Source organism: Apus apus, chromosome 1 (assembly GCF_020740795.1).
Source record: "Apus apus isolate bApuApu2 chromosome 1, bApuApu2.pri.cur, whole genome shotgun sequence".
Taxonomy (NCBI): Eukaryota; Metazoa; Chordata; class Aves; order Apodiformes; family Apodidae; genus Apus; species Apus apus.
In genome coordinates, this window is record NC_067282.1 from 191,907,023 (window position 1) to 191,934,663 (window position 27,641).

Consider the following 27,641-nt stretch of genomic DNA (forward strand, 5'->3'; position numbering starts at 1 on the left):
ACCGGTACCTTAGCATCCTACACCAAAAACTTATGCACCATTTCATTTTATTTCTCAGCTAAAAGCTTCCTCTACCATTTGTGAATGACAAGAGTAAACTAAAAGTCATGAGTGCTGCCTAGGCTACCTTAATCTTACTTAAAGCAATGCCAGCTTAGCAGGGTTACTCATGCATACAATTATGCAGAAGAGTCCCAGACAGATATCTGGGCCATCTATTTTCTAGGATTGACTTGTAGACACATAAACCCACTAGTCACCTCCTTGAGAATTAACTTGAGATGCCTGTCAATAAGAAGTGATTCCACCTCATCAAGAGTTTTTTGAGGGTTCAGATTTAAGTAAAGAACAGCATAACCTCTGGGTGAGCACACACATAAGTCCAAAAACATTGCTGATGTCAGTGCTGACCACAAGTTCTTCCATTGCTCCAACAGTTATACACCCAAGGGATGAAAGCATTTGTCAGAGAAGAAACAATCCCAGGAATCTGTCTTTTGCCACAAAGAATTTGAACACGTATTTTAGGAGGACTGGCAGTATGTAAGGCATTAAGATAGAGGAGATTGTTCTGATCCTTCCCATTCCCTCCACTCCATCTTGACAAATGTGGACTAATGATTACAGGATCATAAGTTCAAGAAAGCTTCAGATGTACTTGAATCCTCCCTAAAAGAGGTCAAGTGACTTCTCCAAGGCCACACAGAAAGTCCACAAAAGCCGAAGTTCTTGGTCCCACTCTCAAGCTCAATCATAATGACTATAAGACACCACGACTGTAAAAAGCATGTTTTTCTGTTTAGGAAGTTTTTGTACTCCTGAAAAATATTACATTTTATTCAGTGACCACACAACATGGAAGTCAGTGAAACACAAGCTTCAGTATTCATTCACCTGAGCAAAAGTAGATGTTATCAGCAACTGCTTTGTCTTTTTTGGTTCAAGATCAGAAACATGTGGTAGTGTAGAACATTCAATACCTGAGAGAAATTATGTCGCTTGTCCACACCACTCATGTATGTCTCTTGAATTTTAACTGTGTGACATGTATTTCCAAAAAAGTTCTAGTGCAAGTAAAGATTAAGTAAAAAATGCATCAAGGCCAATGAAGTCTTCTTTCTGAGTTTACTGGATATTGGATCAGGGTCTGAAGCCCCGTGGCAATACTTTGTACCTCATGCTACACTGTTTACTCTGTATTACAAATTTGTTACTGTAATTGCTTGGCTACCTGAGCTGATTGGTAAATATATAAACAAGGATGTGAAATAGCAAATTATGCAAATGCAACTAGAAAGAATGCTCTGGGCAAATATGGGTACAGAAACTCTGAGGTTTCTATGTACACAGCATGATGCACTTCACTTAGTGAAGCATTTTAATATCTCACCAAGAATTACCTGAACAGGTCTTTGCATCATGAAACATACTGTATCTTACTTATTTTATCAGCAAAATGGATTTGAATATATTTTGCAAAAGGAACCTTGCATTTTGACAGAAATAAAACTTTTCCTGTTGGCTTTGTTAAAAAAAAAAAATAAAATGTGTGGAATTAACAGAACAGCGCATGGCTAGGGACAGGGAGAGGGCTCCAGTGGTGGAGTTTCACTTGGAGGTGGACAGTTTTTTACACCTAAGTTACTCCATCCTTTGAACAGGAGGAGTGAGAATAATTCAGTACTTAGTAACAGTGGTCAATTTTGTTTGTTTGTGGTTTCAAGACTTTGAGATCTTCAACTGGGCTCTATAGCTCTCCAGGGGAGCAGAGGGAGGGTGTGTGATGAGAGAAAGGCACGTAGCTCTGGACACACTCCAGTTTTGCTTGGGCTGCCAAGGCTGTGGTGAGGACTGGCCTGTGCCAGGTCCCTGAGGTGCCACAGTGTATTACAGGTGTCTTTGTTCACCCTTTTCAATGGCTGTGTTTCCCTAGAGGAGTCAGAAGTAGCTCTGTATTTTCTGTCTTTATTTTTTTATCAGATGTAGCACAACCCAATAGTAAATCTCCACCTCAGCTGCTTGTTTTATACTTGATTCTGCTTCCCCCTGACTCTCACCTTTTTCTGTCTCATCACTCCAGAGTTCTAAAAGGCACTGAACTGACTCATTTCTCCTCCTGTAGTCCAATGATAGACCATGGAGAGGACACTCTTCTCCAGGTATTGGCATGGGAAAGACAGTGAGGAAAAAAACAAATACTGCCTATGCTTCCTAGCATAGACTTCCCCTGGTGAAAATGTGGCTTTTGCTCTCCTCTGCAACTGTGCCTGACACCTACAAGACATGTGTAAAGGAGTAAAGAGGGACATCTCACTCTCTTCCCCATTTATTTCACAGTATAAGCTGCAGCCTGGCTGTTGGACTGAAGTGTCTGAGAGAGGACAGTACTTTTTGATGTGGGACCTTAAATAACTGTAAGGTGACTGCTCAGGGCTCTCAGCGCTTCTGGTGTTCCTGTGAGTGTCTCTCCCCATCAAAGGACCACCCATCAGCTGACTGATGGTAACCACAGTGTGCATTCATTCTCAGTCCTAATATTATCATGGATCAGAAGGCACACAGCGGCCTAATGCTGCCTGAGGATGTGGTGTATCCTTTTTGTTCCTGCTCCAATCTCATGCCTAACAATACTCAATGCAGTAGTATAACAATTTACTCAGCTATGTGAGGATGCGAAGACACAGACTTGTGAGGCAGATGATTGAAGCTGAGGCTGTGAAGTAGAATTATAGAATAGTTTGGGTTGGAAGGGACCTTTAAGATCATCTACTTCCAGCCCTGCTGCCATGGGGCCTCTAGATCAGGTTGCTCAGGCCTTGAACACCACCAGGGATGGGGCTTCCACAACTTCCCTGGGCAACCTGTTCCACTGTCTCACCACCCTCACAGTGAAGAACTTCCTCCTCTAACCTAAATCTTCCCTCCTCCAGTTCTTATCTGTTACCTGTTGTCCTTTCACTTAATGCCCTTGTAAAAAGTCCCTCCCCAGCTTTCCTGCAGCCCCTTCAGGTACTGGAAGGCCACTACGAGGTCTCCCTGGAGCCTTCTCTTCTCCAGGCTGAGCAACCCCAAATCTCTCAGCCTGTCTCCATAGGAGCGATGCTCCAACACTTAGACTCTCTTTGTGGCCCTTTTCTGTGACAGTGAAAAGAAATGGTGGAGAAAAAGTTGGACTCTGCTGGGAAAGTTAAGAAGTGGAAGGAAGAAAGAAAAGATACAGCACGTGAATCTGAGATCCTGATCTGAGGACATGGATATGTGTAACAAGTGGCTGAGAGAGGCAGTGGATGTGACTTTGATAACTTAGCTCTAAGAAACATGTGGCAGAACTGCTGTGGCAGCACAGACCCATGTTTATAAATTGGGAAAAAGGTTTTGTGGTGCAGTGAATGGGAAGTGGCAGGCATTGGCTTGAAGAGGAGGCTTGATTGTTCCTGTGACAGCAAGGGAAAATAACTTTTGCACAATCATTTGTTTCTATCTCAATACCTACCTCAACAGGTCTAAAACCACCCTTGGAACCTTTCTACATTTGGGTAGAACTGCTATTTCATCTAGGTTATTGGAAAATAATTATAATTCTGGTCTCACAAAGAGCAATTACAAGAGTGATTCTGAAAGGAGCAATTTCAGTAGACCTGGGCCTGAATAAAATGGCTTGAAGGCAAACAAAGTCTTAATCACACAAAGAAGACAGATGCAATATTCATTACTAGCTATGTTCCTTGCTGTGTGTAAGCTCTAAGACAAGAGAAGGCCTTTAGAAATACCGAACAGGGATAGGGCCAAATTTATCCGGGTACAGACACAGAATCACTGCTTTACAGTTGCTGAATTTACATGATGCTTATTTTATCTGAGAGCAAACATGAATGAAAAATTTAGCCACTTACAAGTGATACGAGGCAACATTGTAACTGAGTAATTACTTGTCTGTGTCTGCCACCACATTAATATGTGAAAGGCAGCAGGAAAGCAGTGCAATACTCTGGTTGTAGGTACTTCTTGCCTGTGGATTTGAGCATCAATATCATGGAACAGCCTGAGACCACAAGAAAGTTCTTAATGAAACAGAAGACCCCACACAGTAAGCTTTCTATCTAACAAAGGTTTTGACAGAGAGCTATGAAGCTGTAAAGGTAGGCAGGTGAATGCACAGCGAGAGAAAAAAACCTCAGCAGCTCAGATTGACCTCAGTCATGTAAAACATGTCTGTGATGAGCTCCATGGGTACTAACAAGGGAACAAGGTCAGAATATGTCCATTTGCCATGTATTGCTCCCCTGACCATTGCTGGAGCTGAGGGAATATTGCCATCTAGTGCCACACAGAAATCCAGCTGTCTAAACAGAAAAGAGACGTTTCATTCATGTAGTCAGTGGTTACAAAGCATACTAAAATCCAGGGATATTATGTGCCAGGGACATCATTTTGGACAGTGTCTTTGCCAAGTTTGTACATGAAAATTTTCTCCTTTAAAAAAATGACAATGTGTTGTGAGAACTGAGTCATAATGCTTTGGAGGAGAGACTGCATTCATAGTCATTCAGGGGTTGTGAAAAAGGTGCAAAAGTACTCACATAGTGCTTTAGCAAGTAGCAGTCAGAACAATGGGATGCTTTTGAGGATGGAATTTATCTTATTTACTTTGAAGAAACTAAAATATAGACCTGCCTATCTTAATGTTATAGAATCATTCTAGGCTTCTTTTGGAAATAAATTGACACTACTACGGAGCAACTGGTGTGACCAACTTCAGCTGTTGCCTTTAAGATGGGAAGTGCTGTACTTTTGAAAGGTCTGTTTCTCCACAGTGACAATAAAGGGGGTTTGGGATGACTAGATCTGATGTTCAGGTCCCTCCAACCCTGTGCGCCTGTCTCTCCATCTCCATTTTTTAACCAGGTAGGCAATTATTTGGATGACCTGTCGGTGGAAAAATAAATACCAGTTTCAGGCTCCTAAAGCCCATGATCTCATTTGTGTGGTTCTCAATCAGGGGAGGGGACAGGTACTCACACAGGAGTTCCCACTCACCACAGTAGGAACAAGGGCTGGCCTATGACAATACTTCATTTGCTGATAGGCAGGCACGCTGGGCCACAACATATTTTATATTCACCTCTGTGTGCAGCAGCACTATGAACTTCCTTTTGTTGTCATGCCAGAAAGAGCCCTTAGGGGTGACAGAGCAGTTCAGTTCCCCTCAGCCAAGACCCTGCTGAGCCAGAGATGAGCATTTTTTTAATCGATGCATATGTTTGAGATACTTTTAACGAAGCCATTAACTCACTTCTCTGTGCTACCAAATACATGCCAGATTCTAACAATTTTCAGTCATTGCCCATCTGGAGCAGATTCAAACTAGCGGTTGATTTTCAAAAGCAATTTGAAAATAAAATCAATTAAGCAATCCAATCTTCCAGCTGCAAACAATGTCCAGATTTTCAAGCCAGCAATGTAATGTTTATATATGTTGACTTAAAATTACTTAAATGTCCCATCAGTACCTCTGAGTGAATTGCCATGTTGTTGCTTGTGGTTGTGACTTTCCAGCTATTTCTACCCACTAACCATGTACAGAAAAAATTAAATCACAGAGGGAAATAAAGTCAATAATGTAAAAGAATATTATTTTTCAGCCTGAGAAGGGTTAGAATATTTGAAACACTTACCATGCCATTTACTTTTAAATAGCATGAATCCCAATTAAGCAAGAGACTAATTTTAAAGAAGCTGCAAAATCACAAGTTCCCCCAAATGAGGAATTATTTAATTACTAAAATTCTCACAATAATAATAGTGTATAAAATTAAGGATGTTAAACTTTGGCAGGATTTTTAGGGGTATTTTTTATGCTATAAAGGGAAGTTCACTTAGCAAAGTCCTTACATATTGTATTAGAAAAGAAGTAAAATAAATGGACTATCCTGAGTGTCCATAAATAATGTTGAATTAAATTCCATCTAAAAGGGAACCTGAAAAGCAAGGATGCAAGGAAAAGTGATACTTATAAACACATTTTAAAACACCTGTAAGTGTGACTTTCTAAAACCTTCATTCTAATCATCTCAGTTCCCCCTATCTAAGATTAGCTAAAAAATCTAAGCTTACAGCTTCCAGAAATACATACCGAGAAGCTGGCAGCAAATTCTGGAATTCCCCCATGCCTCTTATTCCATGGGGACACAGACTGACCTTTCAGATGCAACATAAAGCCAACTGATTTCCTCAGGCTTTTGCCTGAGTTGAAAGCTACTGCAGACAGTTTGGGTGTTTTAGGCAGGCAGGAAAAGATTACTACCATTAGCTTAAAATCTTAATTGCTGTACTTAAGAGGGTGTGTACTTGCCTAGAGCTGGATCCAGAACTGAGAGAACACTCTCACTGACTTCAATGGGATCTGGATCAGCTGAAGAAGCTGGGGAAGTGGCAGAAAGGATGGATGTTTTCCCTGCTGGTAGAAACTGGCATGGCTCTACTGCTATTTGCACCAGGTGAGCCTCTACTCCAGGACACGCACAGCTTTATGAAGCTATGACATAAAATAAACTCAAAAATTGTTTTCCTGTGCTAATGGGAAGCAGTGAGATGACAGGACAAACCTCTAAGAATCAAGAGGCAAACACCCCCAAATCCTCACACACCCAGCAGTTCAGCTGGATGGAGTCCTAAAGCAAAGGAAGGTATTGCCCATACACATTTCACAACAGCACCGAGATTTCTTTTGTTTCAGTTGACATCAATGACATATAGTGGGGTTTAGCCATTTGACTTTACTGATATTTGCAAACCTCTGAGACTATTTCCTTGCATAAACCATTTTTCTGGACATGGGCATTTTTCTTGACAAAACCTGCCTGAGCTGTACAGTCTGTTCTCAGTTGTTTCCTATCAACCTGGGCTGTGCCTGCACAACTCCTGATGTTGCCATACAGGGAACTGGATGCATGAATTGATTCTGCATAAGAATGGAGCCAGAGGATGACATGGCCAGAAACAAATGATCAGGAAATAGGGGATCTGGGCAAGAAAGTGCCTGTGGAATCACAGCCTAGATCACTCCTCTCATGCGTGTCCAGAGCACGTGCAGTATTGCTGGCCCATCATAAATGGGTTTTATGGACCCTGAAACCTCTAATATGGTTGCTATTTTGTGAATATAGAAATTTAGCCTTGTTTCTGTTTAAAATAAAATAAATTGTGCTAAACAGTATTGGCTTTTTTTCTGTTGAAATTAATTAAATGTTCTGTGAAGTATCACGGGGCAGTCACCGTAACCCAGCTAAATGGTTTGTTTGTAGCAAATTACTTTCTATTCTTAAGCATAAAATAATTTAATCAAGTGTCAGAAACAAACTGCATTTTGACAGATTAGCAGAGTTGCTGCTGCTAAAACAAATTTGTTGCCAGATTTGTTTACAAAACTTCTCTTTCAGGGATGGGTAAATTTCCTGAAATTTGTCAATCTTTTGAATAAATATTGTGGAGGGCTGGTAAAATGAGAATTAATTAAATTTTTCCTCTGAGTGCAAACCAGGCATTTTGCTCAGTGTAAAAAAACAAATTGCTTGGAAGCAAAGGGAAGTCTTTTTTGAAGTGGTGGATGGTGGAGAGGCAAGGAAATCTGAGCACTTCCTTTCCTTTTCCAAACAAATTTGGGATATAATAACTATGACTAATACAGGAATTGTAATTTATACATTGGATTTGATTTATCCCCTTTTAACTTTCTTCACAGTTCTGAACTGAGCTCAGTAAGTTTGGCTTCAGCTTTCAAATCCCTCAGAGGTTTGCTTGTTTTTCTATGGGTCTTTTTGTTTTGGCTGCTTCTGTTCAATATGTGGCAGATGTATTATTTTCTGGATGTGGGAATTTTTGATACTGACTCTTATACATGACTCATGTTGTTCCAACAGAGGTCTTTGAGTGTTAGTTTGGATGGGTGGTATCACCATCTCAGACACAGGGATAAGCCTTCTGTCATCATTCATTCACTCTGGTGGAATATCTGAAAGGACCAGATCATGAAATACTCATCTTAGCCAGGGAGAAAACAAGGATAAGTATTTATACTCCACTTAACAAAACCTTTGGTGGGAGGTTTTTATTTTTTAAGTGATAACGAGGAAAGTATTCTTCATTGATGAAACAGCAAACCTTCTTCTCTTCCATGTAAGAAGTCAAGAAACAGTCACTAAAGATCCCATTTATTAGAATGATTTTGCTGTGGCTCCATTGGAGAGGAAATCCAAAGATGGTAACTCTTTTCTAATAAAGAAACAAACAATCCTTTCATTTAGGCTAAGATATTTTTTTTTCAAATGGGGTTTTGTGGGGTTTTTTTTTGTCAAATGCCACTAACCTGAGAAATTAGTCCTTGACAAAAGCCTTCCACTGCTACCATTTGGAAGATACTGTTTCTGACAAAGCCAGTGGCAGATGTCAGTCTGGCAACTTGAGGGACAACATTACTGGCCAGGTGAATTAGGTACATGGGCTGTTGGTAGGTTGTACAGGTAAGTCACAAAACAGTTCATGGAATTCATAGAAGTCACAGGATTTTAAAAGCACGAAGTCTTTCTTTATTTCTTTAGGTATCACATCAGGAGCATTGATTCTTCACAGTTACCTTTTCCCTAAAATATTTCCAGCTTTTGAAATGATCACAGCTGGTCTTGACAGTTAGAACTACCACATGCTGCTGCTGTCCTAATTAAACTCTACTGCATCCATCCTTCCAAAGCCTTGCTGGGTGCATTTGAGCGGTGTTTCCCATGGTCATATGTATGAAGCTGCATTTTGGCAGGATGGATCAACGTCTCTGTTTTAAAGACAGTCTCAAGCTTTTGCATAAAGAGGCTAACACTGCCACTCACAACTAGGAAATCCTGGCAGATAGTCTACATGAATATCTTTCTATATTTGCCCAATGTCAAGCACACTATCAGCACTGAATAAATAATAATCATAGAAACTTGGAGTCAGCCAGGAAACAGCTGTGAATGAGACATTCATCTTTTAAAACTTGAAGCTGCAAAATTATCTTGTTATGATTCTGGGGAAAATGTTCTTTCCCTTTTTCCCAGTTGTTTTCTTTTCCTAAACAAGAAGAAATGCTAATGCTGCTGCTGAAGGTACAAAAAAAAAAAAAAAAAAAAAAAAAAGTTTACTTGGTCCTGTATTACAGAATTGCACATCTGAAGGGTCCTGCCTGCTTAATAACACAATTCCTTCAAGGACCAAAATTAAGAACAGTCCTGTTTTTAAAACCAAGCAGTCCATTTCTAACTGATTAATAATATTACAAGTGGAATACAAATGCATTATATGGGAGAAAGATAGAGCAGCTGAAAAGCAGTTTCACCAGATAATCTTGCTCTTGATAGTGCCTGGACAAAGTTAACACTTTATTTCTAAATAAAATTTCAGTCTCCAATTCTATAGAAATAATAATAAAGGGCAAGTCCCTTTGGTAAAACAAGTTGTGTTTGCTAACTCTTATTTAATTCAGACTCTTTACAAACATTTCGGGTCGCTCCTTCACTACAAAAGAATCAGTCATGTTTCCTTCTCTGTTGAGGTGTATGGGTCCTATAATATACTAAGGACATTTTGAGACTGTATTTTTATGGCTACAGATGAGAAGAAACAGAGACTTATAGTACTTTAAAATCTGCTTTTATAAATGCTGCCAGAGATACACATACAAACATTTTTATTAATGCATTTGCATCTTTAACAGAAATAAGCAAAGATCCAAGAAATGCCTCATATAATCAAATTGCAATTAAGTTATTCCAGAATCATTTGTCAAAAGATATAATGGCCAGAATTACAAAGTAGAAGAATAGACTGAGAACACAGAATGCCAAAAATCACCATCTGCTGAGATGATGGAGGATCATGCTCAAAGCTGTTAAGGTGTTACTAGAGCTGTTGTATATTACAACATTAAACAGTTAATTGCAGTTCATGGGTTTTAAGTAAAAGGACTGGGGACTGCTTTTTACCATAGCAACCACAAAAAAGAAATCTCTTAAAGCATAGATGCAATGTGTGCCAACAAAAAAGCAAAGCAAAGAAAAAGAATTCTAATTCTGAATGTAAAGTATTTGGAGAAATTCCACTTTCCAAATTTACATTCAGTGTGTCCTGGAGAGAATAAGATACTCATTCAAAAATTACCAAAAGTCTTCCCTGAGGGACAAGATGTATTAGATTCTTTATCTTATCTCACTGACAACTGTTAAGATGACTCCTGCTGCTTAGGTAAACAGTGTAGGGAAGTGAATGGATAGAAAAATAAAGGAAAACTACCATCTCATTGATGTGTGGCCACTTGAGCTGCAGGCAGAGTATGGGTACAAATGAACTGGTCAAGATCATGTGTACTATTGTTACCCTTTGCCATTCCAGCCATTTCTGTTGTGTGCTGAGGTGAGCCTATTTATTCCCTTTTAGCATGAGAAGCAAGTTACAGTGACATTTCTGATTGTTTAATCCCAGGTCAGGTCAAGCTTGAAAGACGGACAGGAGAAAAGGAAAGGAGAATGACAGTGACATCATTGTCATTCCTTAAATTTTAACACATGGCATTTTGATAGCAATGGAACTTCTCCTTATCCCTGTTCTCTTTAAAAATAAAATGCTGATAAATTCATCCATCTTTCCAGATGTCGTTCAGTTTTGATGGAATAGTTACTTTGATGTATGATTCTTCTGAAGCTTTAGCAAAGGCTGGATGGCTGTAGGTGCAGTAGATTAGAAAGGCAGCCCAGCAAACAACATGAAGCAGTGATCTAAAACGTGAGATAGGCAGGTGAAGTGCAAGAAGGAGAGAGGAAGAGGTCGCTCCTGCTGGCTGCTGCACCCAGAGGCTACATCGAGAGCAGGAGACAATAGGAAGGATTGTATCTCACCAGCCCTGAACTAACTAAAAGTTTGAATAAGTAAATGTTTTTAAAACATCTATTGTAACTGCTGAAAACAATTCTGTCTGTGGTAGCTGCCAACTCTCATAATGATCTGCTGTTGCTTTAAAAGTGTGTATGGGGAATTTTGCAAAATCTAGGACCAATAATCCCATGGCTGATACAGTATGCCCTTAGACTCTCACACCACAAATGCAGTGTGAGAACTAAATAGAACAAAATGTTGGCTACATTAAGATTCAGACTGACAAAGACAGACCGAAGGGGTTTTGTCAGCTAATATAAAAATTTCCTTAAACAAAAATATTAAACCCTGAATAAATGAAGGAATTCACCCACATACAAGCACTTTCAGGACCTAGAGATGCCCTTTGAGGTTTTTCCCTCTACAAATCCAGAAGATTAAGTTCTCCAAACAAGACCATTTGTAACCCCCATAATGTAGCCTCATATCCCCATTCAAGGAATATGTATTGTACTGATATTAAATGTTGTTTATACTGAAGGACAGTTGTTAGGTCTTTTTAGCATCATATTTAAAAGTGCCCAACTCTACTTTGACATGAGCATAGAATTCAATAAAATGCCACTTCTTATGCTACTAATAGATTTTACTGAGTTGTATCAGTTGTGCTAATTATGGTAATGCATTAGGGCACAGAAAAAAGGCTCCACTGCTCTTGTAAGCAGAAGAGTAGACACCTCTTGGCATAGTGAACTAACAGTCAAAATAACACTGGGACAGATAATTTTATGTGAGATTTTCCAACACACTATACGTCAAGCCTTCTGATTTTGGTAGCCTTCCTATATCACAGGCTACAATTGTAACAGTATTGAAGTCACTAATAGTTGCAAAGCCAAGAGAAATAAAATGGTTTTAACTTGGAAAGAAAACCAGGCATTATATTATCAGATTATTACAGAGTCCTTGAGTATAAGTGTGAATGCAGGTAAAAATGAAAGAGCTCAGATTTAATACACATAGAAAATTACTCCAATTCCACATATGGAGGAAGAGGAGTTTGTGCTTAGTAACTGGTTTGAGTATGAATACTTATTATTATTATTATTGGTAGTAGTAGTAGTAGTAGTATTCAGCAGAACTAAACACAGAAAGATTCCATAGATTCTTGCCATTTCTTAATGGAAAAGCTTTTTTTTTTTTTTTTCCTTTGATCTATTGATTAAAAGATTTGGGAAAAAACAGCCAGTTCTGGCTATAACCTTGCATCAACTAAATAGGTATCTGAAGCTGAACTACAAAATAATTAAACTATAATTTTATAACTATTTTTAGTTACTTTTTTTCTTAAATCAATATTGTTCACTTTTCATTGGTCTTCAGCTTTTGCAGACACCAGATGTCACATGTTGAATATCTACAAAACAAGACTTGATTCAGCAAACAAAGCTGCATCACTGGAGGTTATTAGCCAGTTAAAATGTCTGACGGCCATAGACACACAAAGACTTTGGTCATCTGAACCTGGGATGTTGTAATCTTAGCTTTTAGGCATTTCAGAAGTGTGTACTCCTTACAGGCAATACTGGATATTTTTAATGATGTTTCACCTTTCATTTTGTCTCCTTGACTAGCTATGCTTTTGCATTTAACCCCAGAGTATCATTAGTACCATGTGCTAATTTGTCTGCTTGTAGAAAATAGTACTTTAGGAACACCCATCAAACCATAGTTTTCCAATAAACAGACTACCCAAAGGATGACCTATTTGTATCATCAAGAGGAGGATTTAATTCAAAAAGTCATTAGGTCTGTGAGACCATAACTGATATCTATCCACATCTGGTCTCGGAAGCTGTATCACCTTCGTAAAATGTCTGCCAAAGAGTTTGCTGACAGAAGTGTAGGATGGCCTGTGAGAGGTTTGGAAGGATGATGGTATCAAAACATCTATGAAATGACCCCTCACTGCATGTAAGCCAATACTTAAATATCAAATATATTTTTTACTTTTATTGCCTTTAGTTGTCAGGCATATCACTCACTATGCCCATATTCCTGCTAAGGCCTTTAGAATCTGTGTGGACCCAGTACAGAATTTGAAGTGCTTATCAGAGTTGCTATCTTTGACTTTTCCATGTCGGGATGGGAATCTTATCAAGACAAATCTCTTTGCAAAGTTACCCTGCTGATGAGAGGAGCTACAAGACACTTCCCTGTATAACAGATGAGACACAATCGATTTCTTGCTCTCCACTTCTAGCCTCAGCCAGAAATACAAGACGAACAGGCTTGCTTTCTTCAGTGATTTCAACATGTCTTTTTCCTGTACAAGCTGGAAATAGGACATACCTTAACAACTGTCAAAGCACTTCAGAATCTCAAGCAAGGTGTGATTGGTGTCAGCTTCTGAAAGCAGCGAGAGCTTGGGGAGACAGGTGAGCAGGCTGGGCCCCCTCTGCTATCCACTGGTTTAGGGCCCAAACAACCTTCACCCAAAGCATCGCAGTTTCATCCTCACTCAAACCTTTTGTCTGGGTGGCCCCAAAATTTTTGGAGCTGGGCTGAACTTGAGTGTCTTCCAAACATGAAGGGGCAGCCTGCCCAGGCTGAAATCATTATTTTGCTGTTCAAGCAGCCTTTAGGATGCCCACTCACACATGCTGCCAGGTCCTGACATGGACGAGTCCCCATCTACAGTGGGGATCTGCGAGCGGCTGGGAGAGAGGGACAGCCTGTGCACCAGCACGTGCGGGAAACGGCCGGAGGGGAGGGGAGGCAGGCCCCTCTGCTGAGGGAAAGGGGCCTCCAGTCAGGACCAAGACCAGGCTGGGAAGGATGGCTGGCTTCCCAGGGAGAAAGCAGAGGAGAGTTGGATGCTGAAAGGAAGGGAGAAGGAAAGGGGGCTTCCCCCAGGCAAGTGAGGAAGCATCTAGAGAGGAGTAGAGGGCAACTCCAAACAGCTTTCTCAGGGGCAGAGGCAGCTCACTGGTGGGAGGTAGAGATGACTCAGGGCTGGGAGAGACCTGTCCTGTGCTGAGGGAGGCAGGGGAGAGGCTCCTAACTGCAGAGCAGAGGATAAAAAGCAATGCAGGACATAGTGAAAGACATGGTAGTGCTTGGTGAGGCAGCTGGGCCCAAGTGGGAGGGCAGTGAGTGAGAGGCTTGGGGTGAGAAACAGGATGGTGCTTCATCAGAGTGACCTGGTGGGAGATGAACACCAGCTCCGCACTGTTAGGGTAAAAGTGACAAAAAAGAGGAAACGGGATTCTGAAAAGTGAAGCATTTGGGAAAAAAGAGGGATACAAACAGGAGAAACATGGCATCAATGTTGAGAAGGAACAGAAGAAAATTTATGATGATGCAGTGAGGGAGACACAGTATGTTGCTGCTGCATGCTGAAAACACATGCAAACACGGCTGGTGAATGGAAAGTTATAATATACATTATTCAGCAGGGCAAACTTAATTTTTAATGAAAGTATATGTCTATGCCTACCTCATGAGAAATGTGTGAAGATCTTTGGGGACCCAAGTTTTGTGTTTTTTGTTATTCACACGGGCATTGTGAGAGAGAAAAGCATAGAAATGTAGCATGTAGTTTGAATGCACACTTTATACTGAGGTGAGGTAACTTTCTCCATCCCCAAGTGTTGTTGTATGTCAAAAACCTAAAGAATTTTGCCATGTCTTTCAAAAATGCAGGGAACTCCTACAATTTTATTTTCTGTCCCAACTGAATGGTTAAGAGCCTTCCTCTAGATTCTGAATATGACCTTCAAATATATTATTGTTGCTGTTATTTACCAAGAAAATGTTTCAAATAAAACAAACAGATAAATATTTAATAAGTAAAATACAAGCAATTTTTCTGCACCAGTGCATAATAATTTTAAGGAGTATGAAACACACACTGACTGTTTTAAAACAATTCCCTTGTGATCTTTTCTGAGTACCTGTCAACAAATGGAAACTGAATTTTAGCCTGCAAAGTACTCTTTGACCTGTCATTCATGTTTCCCATCTTCCCAAACAGCCACACCTTTAAGAATCTACCCCTCAGTCTTCTGCAGTGAAAGCGCTTCCCTGAGCTGGTCTAATCCTCAGTTTGTTGCCATAAGCCCACTTGATGGAGTGTTAGACCAGGGATCTTGGACAGTGTGTTTTAAGAGGTGAGTTTGAGATCAGTTTTTCATATGGGTTGTACCATATTGCTGAGATTGGATTGCTGAATGTTTAGGTCTTTGGTGGAAGCTAGGACATGGTGAACATTCTTGAGGGAGAGAAAATAGGGAAGGAAGTTGGATATGAACTGAACTTTCAGAGATTCCTGGCTGAATTTTGCAGAAAATAAATGAAACTGCTTTGCATCTTAAAATCAATTGGCAAGTTCCTGTGTCCAGTGAAGATGCATGTTGCACTGTATGAAGCAGTCCTATGATAAACTGATGGTTACCATTAATATTTTTGGTATCAGAAACACTTCAGCTATGGTAATACAGTAACTAGGACAAATTATCTCTTGAAAAGCAGGATAAATTAGCTGCAGTAATGCATTTAGGTTATAACCAATGCTTGAGCAAAATTGTTTAGAACAAGCTTTTAGACACTGGAACTGAAGGACGTACAATGTGTTTTTTTCAGTGTTTGCCTCATTCTGTTGGGTTTGAAATATTTAGGAACTGTTGATTTCTACCTCTAGTTCTGGTTTTTGGTAATATTTGTTAAACTTCCCAGAGTTCACTGTAACGAGTTATCACATTGTGCATTTCCTTTTCATAGATCTGTGCAATATCTCTCTTTAGATTTCCTGTTTTATCTGATTAGTGCTGCTATAGGGTTTCAATCATTGTTTTGGGTGAAGCAATTTGCAACACTTGTTTGAGAAATATGTTTTTGTTGGGATTCAAGAGTATCTCACTTAGAATTTCTGTTTCAGTTCTCCATTTTTCTGACTGTTCCTTTTTTAAGGGCTAGCTATTTTGGCTAACATGGAACCAAAAGCTTAATTTAGATTTTTTTTTTCTCTTGTGTTACTTCAGAGGACATTAAAATAGATTTCTCTGTTGTGTCTATTTAATACATTTTTCTAGCTCAAGCCTTCTATGATGGCACACACATCATGTTTGAGACACCTTCTGAAATAACAAGGAGATGAGAAATAGCACAGAGACTGAACTTCTTGCCAGAGTGTCTCTAGGCAGACTGGCTCATAGTGGCTTTTACATTAGACTCACCATGTGCTGAGTTTTTGCAGAAACCTAGATTTAGGGCTTCTTGAAGGATCTGGTTTAATGAATTTAGCTACTCTAATTACCACATAGCAGACTAGGATGCCACACTGTATTAAAAAGAAAAAAGTTTCAAGATTTGTTTCACTAGAGAAAGGCAGGACTATCTATCTGGTGCGTTTTGCACCTCTCAATACAAATTTCTCTGGTATCTTTTCCCCTGATCTGCAGCTGTAGTATTAAACAGAAACTTAATTTACCCACTGTTGGAAAGAGAAACACCAGATAGATAACCTACAGGTTAAAAGTAGCAACAGTGTAAAAATCCACTATAAAAACCATTTGCGCACAAGTCAACATACAGTTTTACACTTCTCAAAATTCTCAAGGAGGACTTAAGTTTGTGTACTCTGTGACTGCTAGCCTTCTAGTTTGCCAGTGCTTTATTACGTAAACTCCATCACTCACTATCTTTAAGAAAGCCTTGTGATTCATCTACTGTTCCATTCCCACCAAAGTAGATATCGGGGTACATAAACCTGCTTGTTATGTAATAACTTCTGCTATATAACATTAAAAAACCACTATTGTGGTAAATACATTGCAAAATTGGATCCTGAGAAGTACTAACGAATCTCTTGCCAAACTGCTTCCATCATGACTTTGTCTTAAGAACATCCTATGTTTTAATCTCGTTATGATACTGAAGCTTTATACAGCTGTGGTTTTTGGTAGTACTTTTGTAACCAGTTGAAACCCATCTGGTGCACTTATTGCCAGGTATACTTGATTTCAAGCAGAGGGTCACAATTTTTTGTTGTTGTGACTACAGATACACCTTCAGCAAACTCATGATGTTTTCTCAGTGCAGGGCAGTGGAGTTGAAAAGGAATCGTAATTATTTGTACATCGGTGACTACACATGATGTTCCTGATTGCTACGTGTAAGAACTCCTGTTTTATTTTGTTATCTCTTAACATTTAGTTCCTAAAGATTATATAAATGTGGATTGATCTCCATATAAGCTAAAGATTGATACACAGCTTTGGATCTCTTCTACATGTCTTAACTTTTCCTGGGCTTTTATAAAGCCCAACTCTTTTAACTATAATTCTAGTAAGTAGATATAGGCACATATGATTTCTATCTCCTGGTTACTTAGTGAAAAGCTTGCATTTGGAAATCATCTTATTAAAAGACTAGTGATACACGGATTAAAAATATTAGATTTAAGATTTGATCTGTATTTTCCTGCTTATTAATTAAAGGCCTTAATTTGCTTATATTTTACTTTTTTAATTCCATGTTATGATTGGATCACTGTAGTATTTAGAAGCTGCAACCAAGATCAAGGCTGCATTATATTAAATTCTGAAAAACCACATAGCAAAAGGAAACCCCTACTTGGCAGTTGAAATAAAATAAACTCCACAGGGACTGCGGAGGGAAAGAAGTACCTTTCCTGACTGACTTAATTATTTTTCTATGGCAGAGTGACTTATTCAAGGTCATAGAAGAATTAAATTTCTGCATTGGTGGGCAGGTGGAAAAGAAACAGAGGATATTTAATCTGCACTTTCATCAGCAGGCTTTTTACCCATTTCCTATGGAAATAAGTCTTTTGCAATCCTGTTTGCGCCTTTCCTTCCCTTTTTTCCTCTCCACCCATAAGATTTAGATCCATTGATCGATACAAGCAAATTTAAAAGAAGAGTTAAAGTCTTAAATAGAATTGTCTTTCTACACATTTTGTGAAAGCAGATGGCAGGAAAAGGGAAGAAAAAACATCTGAATGCTCTGGCTATGGTAAAGGTGCAGCCTGAGTTTGCATTCGCAGGAGAGAACTACACATATTTCCAACCATGGGAAAAACTTCCATGTCAGCCCAGCCCTCTTCCTATTTTGCTATAGGCTCTACAGCACAATGTACAGTGGTCCATGCTACATACACAAGTTTGACTTGGCTCCAGTCTGGGATTAAGTAGTGTTCTTTGGGAGAAGGCCTGGCACAGAACAGAGGCCACTTTTCTGCAGCTTCGGGACTTGCACCCTAGAAGCCAATGGAGACAAACTGATCTCCAGTTTTCTTAGGGATGAGGTTCACTCCCTGGTGCAGATCATAGAGGCAGCATAGTCATAATTAAAGCAGAACTTGCAGTTTCAAACAAAGGATGCTGATTGTTGGAAAGTCAGGCATATCTGTCCTGATGATTGTGGAACCATTTATTTTACAATAATGTTATTCCTGAACACATATGGTAGGGAGGATGAAGAATTGTTTTGGGAGGGCTTTGGAAACCTTTCTCTCAAACTGTAAGTCACTGAATTGTTTATTTTCAGGAAGGAATTGGTACATCTTGCATCTTTGATTTTATGCTAATTTTCCTTCATGTTGTCTGTTTCTTTTAGAGCCTAGACTGCAGTTCTGCATGGTGTTATGGTAAGCAGCATGTAGATTAATGCCATGTGTTGAAGTTGGAGTTTCTTCTGTTTCTTGGTTTCTGGCAGCTTGTATTAAATAGTTTCCCCCTCCCCTTTTTTTCTCAGTTGTGTGGTTAGAATTGCTTTATTGCTTGTGTATCCTGTGGCAGTGTTTAGTATTAGTAAGGTGCTTGGCCATACATACTTCCCTGCAACCTTATGTTGGTTTTCATTGATGGGAACTTCCTGGGTGCTTACACGTCTTTTGTATCTTCTTTGCAGATACATGCCCTGGGTAACCACAGGAGTGTTATGGTATAAGCTGTTCACTGTAGCTTTTTTAATTATGAGGCTGCTTGGCCACTGTCAAGACTTTTGCTCAACTATCTTGCAGTGAATTTAAGCACAAGTGCCAGACATGGTTGACTATTAACTTCATGTCATTTATCATTCCTCCTAAGGAGTTCCATCTTGCTAGTCCTGCCTAAAGAGTTCTATGTATAGTAAGCAGGGTTTTCAACCTCAGCATAAGCCCTTTAAGTCTGTTCTTTTTTTTCTTCCTCATTGATGATTACATCTCCTTAGAATTAAAAGCATCAATCACATCCATTCCCAGCTGAATTTTGCTAGACTAAGTCAAGCTCTTCTCACATGATAGACTCTTAATTCCTCTGATCATCTGATAACCCTTTCCACACATTTTTGCAGGAAGATTAATTTAACTAGTGGCTAGAACTGTATTTAATATTCCAGAATAGATTTTGCAGGGCTTTGTATTACACTACAGCTACTCTTCCTACTTCTGGAAATTCCATGTGTAGTGTGCCTGAGGTTACACATCTCACAGCTGCTTCACGTTAGCTGCTGTGATTGCCTGGTTCTCTTTCAAGGCACTTCACTGAGCTTTCTGCTTCTTTTGATTGTTTTAGCTGTGTTCCTGTAGCTCCCTGTATCTAATGTTACATGACCAGAGGCACTGTGGCCAGGCCATATGGCATGCAAGCTTGCCCCGGGGTATTGACAAGAGAACTTCTGTATTCCAGCTACTTTTTGGAAGAGGTGGGGTGTGAATGCTGTCTGTATTTTATACCGCATTTGTTGACAGCATATATAATGTAAAAGATGTTTGTTCTTGGCCCCAAATGTTTATCAATTTTAGCACCCTAAAGAAATGTACTTAAATCCCTTGCTGACTGCAGCATCATGTGCCTTTCTGCAGGCACCAACGCTGACTCCAGCAACTACTGTACTGTCCCTCTGGCCACTGCTCCCATCTTTGAGGGGGCTCTAAATGAAAATCTTTTTTCTTGACTGGTGACAAAGGGTCTTAGACAAATGACAGGCAGGAGTGGCAAAATGGGAAAACGACCAGGTAAAGCCACACCGCCACTTAGAGAAGTGCCTGCTGAACTATGAACTTCACTCCTGCCAACCCTGGCAGAGATGGTGGTGGTTGAAAGATGGTGCATGTGGAGTCAGGGAGGCTGCTTTAATGAAACCAAGTCCTTCACCACTGGTGTTTATGGCTTATTAGGTGTGAGCTGCAGCAATAGGCTTACGCTGTAACTTCTGCAAATCAGGTACATGGAGTGTCCACAGTAGTGTTGTTTTCTGTTCTTACCTCGATGGAGAAATATACCAAGAAATGACAGTCCTAGAATTAAATGAAACGCATGTACATCCCGTGGGTGATGTACAGCAAGATGAAAACCTCGGTACAATTCGAGCGGAGCGGGACCTGTCAGCTCAGAGCTGCGGTGCCATAGCCTGAAACACCAAAGCAGGGAAAAACCCACTTGCAAACAGCCGAAGCCTGAAGTCAAACACAGATTAGGCAGTATTTGGACAACAAGATGGCTGTGGTTGTGGTTACAGGTGATCCCCAGGAGCGGAGCTGGAAGTAGCCGTGGGGAGGGAGAGCCCGGACACCGCAATCCGGGGTGGCTTCGGGGCCGCGCCGCGATTCCCGAAAGTGCGTCCCAGGGACTTACTGCGGGGCGCTGCGAGACGCGGGCGCGCAGGGCCAGCGGCTGCCTTCCCGGCGGGGCTCTTCGGCCGCCGGCCCCGCGCCGCGCCGCTCCGCTCCGCGCCACGGCGGCTCCGCCGGGCCGGGCCGGGCCGGGCCGGGCCGGGGCAAGCGGCGACGCTGCGCGGGGGCGCGGAGGGGCAGGACGCGGAGGGGCAGGACGCGGGGGCGCGGAGGGGCAGCGCGGAGGGGCAGCGCGGAGGGGCAGCGCAGCGCGGCGCGGCCCTGCGGCCCCCCGGGAAGCGGGCGGCAGGCCCGGCTGCCGGCGGCGGCGGCGCGCAGGCGCGGGGGGCTCGGGCATGCGCGCTGGGCGGCGGGGAGCCCGATCTGATAGGGAGCAGGGGCTGACACTACCCCCGTGTGGGCGGCGGAACGTCCCGAGGATGACGTGCGGCGTTCTCGAATCCCGTGTCTCGCTCGCTCGCTCGCCGCCGCCGCCGCCGAAGGAAACGGGAAAAGCAACAAGGAGGCAGGAGCAGGCGCGGCGCCATGGCGGCCCTGGAGCGGCCCGTGCCCAGTCCCGAGGCGTTCCTGGGCCAGCCCTGGGCCGCCTGGGTGCGGGAGGCCGCCCCCCCGCACGCGCACGGCGCCGCCCCCCCGCACAGTAAGGGCAGGGACCGGCCCGCGGCTCCGCACGCCGCTCCCCTCCCCCGGAGCGCACGCAAGCGGCGGGGCCGGGGGCCTGGCCGGGCCGCCCCCCCCCCCCCCTCCCCCGTTCCCGCTCCTCCCGGGGCCGCGCCGCGCTGCGGGAGGTGCCGCCCCCCCGGGCGCTCAGCTGACGCGCCGAGCCCCCGGTGCCATGTGTGCGGGAGGCGCTGCGCACGCCGTGCCCGCTGCCCGGGCTCCGCCGCTGGGCCGGCGCCGCGGTGGGGGAAGGGGGCGAGGGGGAGGATGCGCGGCGCGGAGGGGCCGCGGGATGCTGCGGGGTGGGCCGTAGGGTGCTGCCGGGGGGGGGGGGGGGGCGGCGGTTCCGCTCCCTGGCAGATGCTCCGACCATTGTGCTTTTGCTGTTGCAAATAGGAACACTGCTCACCTCCTCACCTCTCCTCCTCCTCCTCCTCCCCCCCCGCCAAACAATAAATGCACACCTCTGGGCCCTCGGCTCTTCCTGACTCTGCTTCTCTTCTGCAGGTGCAGATCTGGAAGAGACTGGAAAGGAGGGTGGAAAAAGCAGGGAGGTTATGAGGCTTAATAAAGAAGGTAAGTGGATAGTGCTGGCACACCTCTCTACCTGTCTGTCTCTTGGTGGCTGTGGATGACTGTGGTTTGGCCTTGACAAGGTAGTCTAATAGCATGTGGATCTCTCTGCTGTGAAGTGTGTTTCAGGGTTGGATACACACAGATGACTGTCACTGTGTCAGCTTCTTTTGAAGTAAAAGTATGACAGGTGTATGTGTGCGACTGACAGACGTGGTAAAAGACAAGGCAGTTTTAAGTCAAAAGACAAGTACGCACCAGTGGCCATATTGGATTTTTTTTGAGGATCCTGTCCCTTGGAGCAGTGTTTCACTTGCTTCTGTGTGAAGATAAGCATATAAACACACGCATCAACTTTAAACTTGCATTATCGTTGGCAACTGTAGTGAAAAACATCTTCACTCATGGAGAGAAATGGTCTGTTACAATCCTTGAGTTCATTCACTTGAGCTCATGTCACATTTTATTCTTTTAATTCTCACTGCTGAGTGTGACTTGGAGACAACTGAGCAGCCAGTGTCTAATAGTATCTTATGTTGGGCTAAGCCACACGTATTATGCAAAACCAAGTATAATAGGTAATTTGGGCCCAAAGGTTTTCTGATACCGTATGTATGAACAGGCAAATTCCAGGTCTAATGGTATTTGCCAGTATCCTGTTCCTGACACAGTTCTGTCAGTTGCAAGAGGATGAACTCACCACTTTGTGGTGAGTGTAAGCAAATCAAATGGACACATTCTGTTTGTGACATGTGTCCTTAACGTTATGCTAGGGTAGCACCTAATACAACTAGTGGAATCATTTGGGATATATTTTCATGTAGCTTTTTGTTTGTTTCTGCTCGGTTAAGAAAGCAGAATACATAGACAGCCTTTCTATCATGAGAAATATTTATTGAAGTCAGTTCATAACAAACAGTTGTATCATAGTGAAACTTCCGTGTGACTTACTGATGCTGAGAGATAACCACTCGTGTTACTATAATACTCTGAAATGATGTTGAGTTTCTTGTTGTATTATAGTTGTCACTACATGTGTGTTTAATTTTGAGCATCCTGGCAGCTTAAAAGAATCTTAGATTTTCCAAATAAGCTCTTGAAAAAGAATGGATTAATCAGTAATGTAGATTTGTATGATAAACTATAAAACTGCATGGAGTGCACGTTAAATAAAATTATTTAAAATATTATAATATCTCCCTTTTGGAAGACCTTTACAGAGTTGCCAAGCTTAATTGTGTGCCTGTCTTGATTCTTACATGGCTGAACCTCTCTATTTTGCCAGCCCAAAAATAAGTTGGAGGCAGAACTGGGATTTTCACGTAGTGTGTTTATAATGGAAAGGTTCAAGGCTCAACCAGTTTGTACATTTCTCAGTAACGAGTGTACACTTGATTCAAAATTAATAAAACAAAAATCTTGCTACTGGAGCTTGGCCTTCATAAGGAGCTTAATTTGTTGAGATTAAATGATTTGTGCCTAGAAGTCCTTTAACACAAATCCTTACTATAATCTTACTTGAGACACAAAGATCGAAGCACATCCCTACTCCTTAGTCATACCTAATGACTCCTAGAACAATTCCCTTTAGATTATCAGTTGTAGTCTCTTGCTGTTTGTATTTGGGGGAGTTAGAGACTCTGTCTAAGGAGCTCTTTTAAAACTGACTCCCCAGAAAAATTATATCCAAACGAAGTATAGTTTCATTGCTGACATTATATTAGTGACAGGTGTGAAGCACTTACTAGCTTTTATAGTACTTACATTGTAACACAGTTTAAAAAACCAAAACTGACTGTTATATTTAGAAAATAAAAAGCTTTAGGAATTTTATTGCTTCCAAGTAGTAACTTGCTCTGGATCACTTAGAAAGAACTTTCATGTAGTTTGAATAAATTAGTATGTGTTGAAATATTTCTGCTGTATTCACTTAAGCAGTCTGTTAATACAGGTGGTTTTCACCACACCCATCTGTATATCTGAACACCCATTGTAAATCTTCCTTGAGCCTCAATGTCCTTATTAATAAACAAAGGGAAAAATTTCAAGAGGTAGATTTGTCTGCTGAGAATATTGCTCATGTACTTGCAGAAAAGCTTGTGCACTTACTCTGATCTTGCATGCATCTGTTGTATGACATTGACTTTTTTTTCTTTGCTTTGTTTGTGGACAAGGGTTGTGGTCGTGGCAGGTCTTAATACCAAACCCAACTCATTTTTCTTTGCAATCTTATCTATTTGAATAGACCTTCTTATGGCATTTGTAGTGCCAGGAGTTTGTAAACGTGTCTGAGAAAAATCAGACTTTACATGTATAAGGTAACTTGAGGATTAGAGATGGACAGACATTATATATCAAAAATTAGTCTCCTGTTTGATAAAGACACTGTAAAATCTGATCTCATCACATTTACTGCTTGTAGTATTTGTCTGCGTTTTGTCAACTTTAGTTGATATGACCAGATTTATGTGGCTGTTCTCTTGTAAGCAGTTAAGCAAGGAGCCTATTTTGGCTAATGAAATTCTTTGTGGAGATCATGGTGTAGGGAAAGGGGTGAGGAGATGGTGATCTCCAAACCATGACAAGAGTGCTTCACTTCGGTTTTGTAGAAAAAAAAAATGCCATCACTGTGTTGCTGCCTCCTTTCTGGTTACGTACTGTATGTGGAGTGATGCGCTGCTCTTGCTCCTCCTGTTGACCCAGACAGGGACCTGGGAGGCAGCATTCCCTGGTGACAGGGATGCCAAATCTCCGCCTGCCAAAGTGGTTGATACTTCTTAGCACATACTCTGGGCAAAGGGGTCTCAGTCTGACTGTGCTCTTCACTTCTGTAATGCAAGAGATACAGTGAGGCCATGTGCCCCCTCTGCCCCACCTTTAGGGCAGAAGTAAAGACCTAGAAATACTGCTCACTGCTTTCCTTTATCCTACAGTGTATCTGTAGGTAGCACAGAGGGAGAGAAATTTCCTGAACGTTTCTTCAGTATTGTAGACTGAATTGCTTTTTGCATGTTAATACTTACTGTATGTTTTCCTTTAGCAAATGTAGTATGGCCACAGTTGACTTTTACTGGCATGGAGATTTTGGAGAGGGGATTGTGGAGTTGCACGTGTTCACAAAAAATGAAAAATTTTATGCATAAGCGTGTGTGCCAGAGAAAAACTTATCTGCATATCTAATCAGGAAGCAGAAACAGTATTGTGTAACTTATCTGACAAATCACGACCAACCAACCAGCTTAGCTAAAAGAGGGGTTATCAGAATTGGAGCAGCATTTAAATTGAATTTTTAAAAGTTGAATGGCGTATTTGAAGAATTGAAGCTTTTCTTGTAGCTAGCATGCATAGTAAAATGAGTCAATATTTATTTGGTAGTTTGTGTCCTGTAAAAAATTAGGAAATATCTATCCTGAGATAGATGCAGCAATTTTTTCTTGTCAGTCATAACCTGTAACTGATTTTTGATTAATTTTGGAGTCATATGTTTTACTTTACACAGAATTTAAGAAAGTAATAGGATAATGAAATTTTTTTGTTCCATGCACAGAACTCTTATTAATAATCAGTTTAGTATATGTGCAAGCATTAAATGCTAGGAGTTTTTCTAGGTAGGCACAGGTTGTAAAGGACCGACAAATATCCTCTGTATCTTCATGAACTACAGCAGGGTTAAATACAACCTAGGGGATTTAGATCTATATCTGAGTACTTGGTGTCATAGTCAACTTCAGTTTCTCAGTTCAGTGGGTTTGTATTACTGAGGTTTCAATCTGATGATGAGTGTGTTTTGTCTTAGATAATCTTTCCACTAACCATACTGACTCATTATTGTTTAGCATGAAAGATGTTACGTAAAAAATTTATTCTGTTTTTATGATTTCTTGTTAATTCAGTATTTTCTATCGTTATTGTGCAGCCCCAAACTTGACACACACCAGCTGGAGTTTTAAATCTACTGGATAGTTCTTTACAATATTTTTTTCTTATTTTGACTTCCACATAAATATCTGATGGAAAGCGTTTTGGTAAATCTTTTGGCATCAGAGCTGAATTAAAGGGACACTGTTCAGTTTTATTATATTTTTTTGTTCTTCAGAAAATGTCGTGATAATTTTATCGTTCTTCGTGGCAAAATAAAAAGTTAAGGAAGTTAGGAGATTGTAGGAAACACTTCCATGGGAAAAAAAGGTTGTAGCGTACAGAATTCTACTTTATGAAAAGCAAGAAGAAGAGGACTAAAATTATTTATGAGGAGATTGTGAAAGAAGACAAGGCAAAAACAGCTGGTTAATGTAAGCATAGGGGTTGCAGTTGATCTTTTTAATAATTTTTTGTTTGATTTGTTTACTAGTGGTTTGCCTATGGTGCTGTTTGCCTCCTTTAAAAACATCAGACAAAAACTTAAGAATAAAACATCTTGTTTTTGTTAACTGTCTTCATCTTTCACCTTGTTGGTTGGTAGGGAATACTGGAAAGGGCTGAGAGGGAAAGAAAATTATAGCAAAGTTTAAAATGCATACCCCAAGAGAAAGAGCTGAAGTTATTTAATTTAAATCACCTTAGCTGGTGATAGTTTTGGTTTTGCAGCGGGCAAAAGAGATAGGTGAATGTTGTGTAATTTTCTTTTACTTCCCTGTAAGCTAATACGGTCTTCCAGAGATACTGATTCCTAAGCAGTTGTAATAGGCAGGTGGGACTTGGTGAGCAGGACTGAGAATTGACGGGGTACAAAGCTGTGGCTGTCATCAAGAGAAACTTCATATTGTTCTTATCTTTATGCTGGGAATAAGAATAGTGGGCAAAGGTCCCCATGGGGGTTTTCTTTAGGATGAGAGATGACAGTGGGATTGAATTCTGGTGTTGAAATGTCTGATGAGTTCAATATATGATATCTGACTCTGATTTTTTTAATTCTTACTTTTGGTTTTTTCCCAAGGACAGCTTCTGCAGGGGAGTGGCTTTGCTCCTGGTTGTGGCTGTCACCTCATTTAATGTGTCTCAAGGAATAGTGACAGATGAAGAATGAGACATTATGTATGATAGTGCCCAGAAATTTAGTCAGAATTGTAGTTTATCCTCATAGTTACATTGTTATTTTATGAAACCTCTCCTTTATTTCACCAACCCACACACTGGTTAAAAAGAACGGGGTAATGTTAGCACTCTCTGATCAGACATTCTGTGTTTTGAATCAGGGTTTTGATGTTTTTCAATATGTATCTAAAACTGTTGTTCTATAAATGACTTGTTTAAAAAATTGGTTTTGTTACGTGGCATGTATCTTGATAGAGTTCAGCTGATCTTTCTCCTAGTATTTGTGCAACAGTTATTCTGAAGGGGTTAGATCTCCTTTAGGTGAAGGTACCTCTTTTGAATGCTGGTGGGGAAACCACGCGTGGGTTTTCTATCAGCTGGCAGTATTGTCACAAAAGATCTGTCTTTGACATTTCTTATACTTGTCATTTATAACAGGACTTGAGAAAGAGGGAAATAGAATGTACTCCGGGCCCTGTTGACACCACAGAAAGTTAAATGACTCCCTGTCTCTAATTTTGACTGAGATATAAAAACATTTCTGTGTTTTCTTGTTATTTGCCATTTTATATGGTTAATAATTTATACGAGAAATACAAGTTTCTATCTGTAAAAAACAAAACTACACAAGACTTGAACCATTTTCTCCGTGAAATGGAGTAATTTTCTTGAAATGGGTCTTTAGTTAATTAAAAATTAGGACATTATCAGGTTCTGGTTTAGCTTTGGGAAAATAATGTAACCATTTAACCAAGGCTGACATGTATGAAATAGAAACAGGGTGAAATCCTATGGAATACATGTTTCAAGTCATGTTTCATTTAAGTTGTAG

At 41.0% G+C, this 27,641-nt stretch overlaps 1 protein-coding gene across 3 annotated transcripts in view; it reads left to right on the plus strand.

Moving 5' to 3' along the window:
* Window positions 1–20,953: 20,953 nt before the first annotated feature.
* Window positions 20,954–27,641, plus strand: part of ATXN7L1 (ataxin 7 like 1) — a 111,787-nt gene continuing 105,099 nt past the window's right edge. For all 3 annotated transcript variants that reach the window (XM_051622968.1, XM_051622960.1, XM_051622978.1), the window contains exons 1-2: window positions 20,954–21,182; window positions 21,710–21,778. In XM_051622968.1, the coding sequence (XP_051478928.1) occupies window positions 21,068–21,182; window positions 21,710–21,778 (184 nt within the window). In that variant the 5' untranslated portion in view covers window positions 20,954–21,067. The remainder of the gene's footprint in view (window positions 21,183–21,709; window positions 21,779–27,641) is intronic.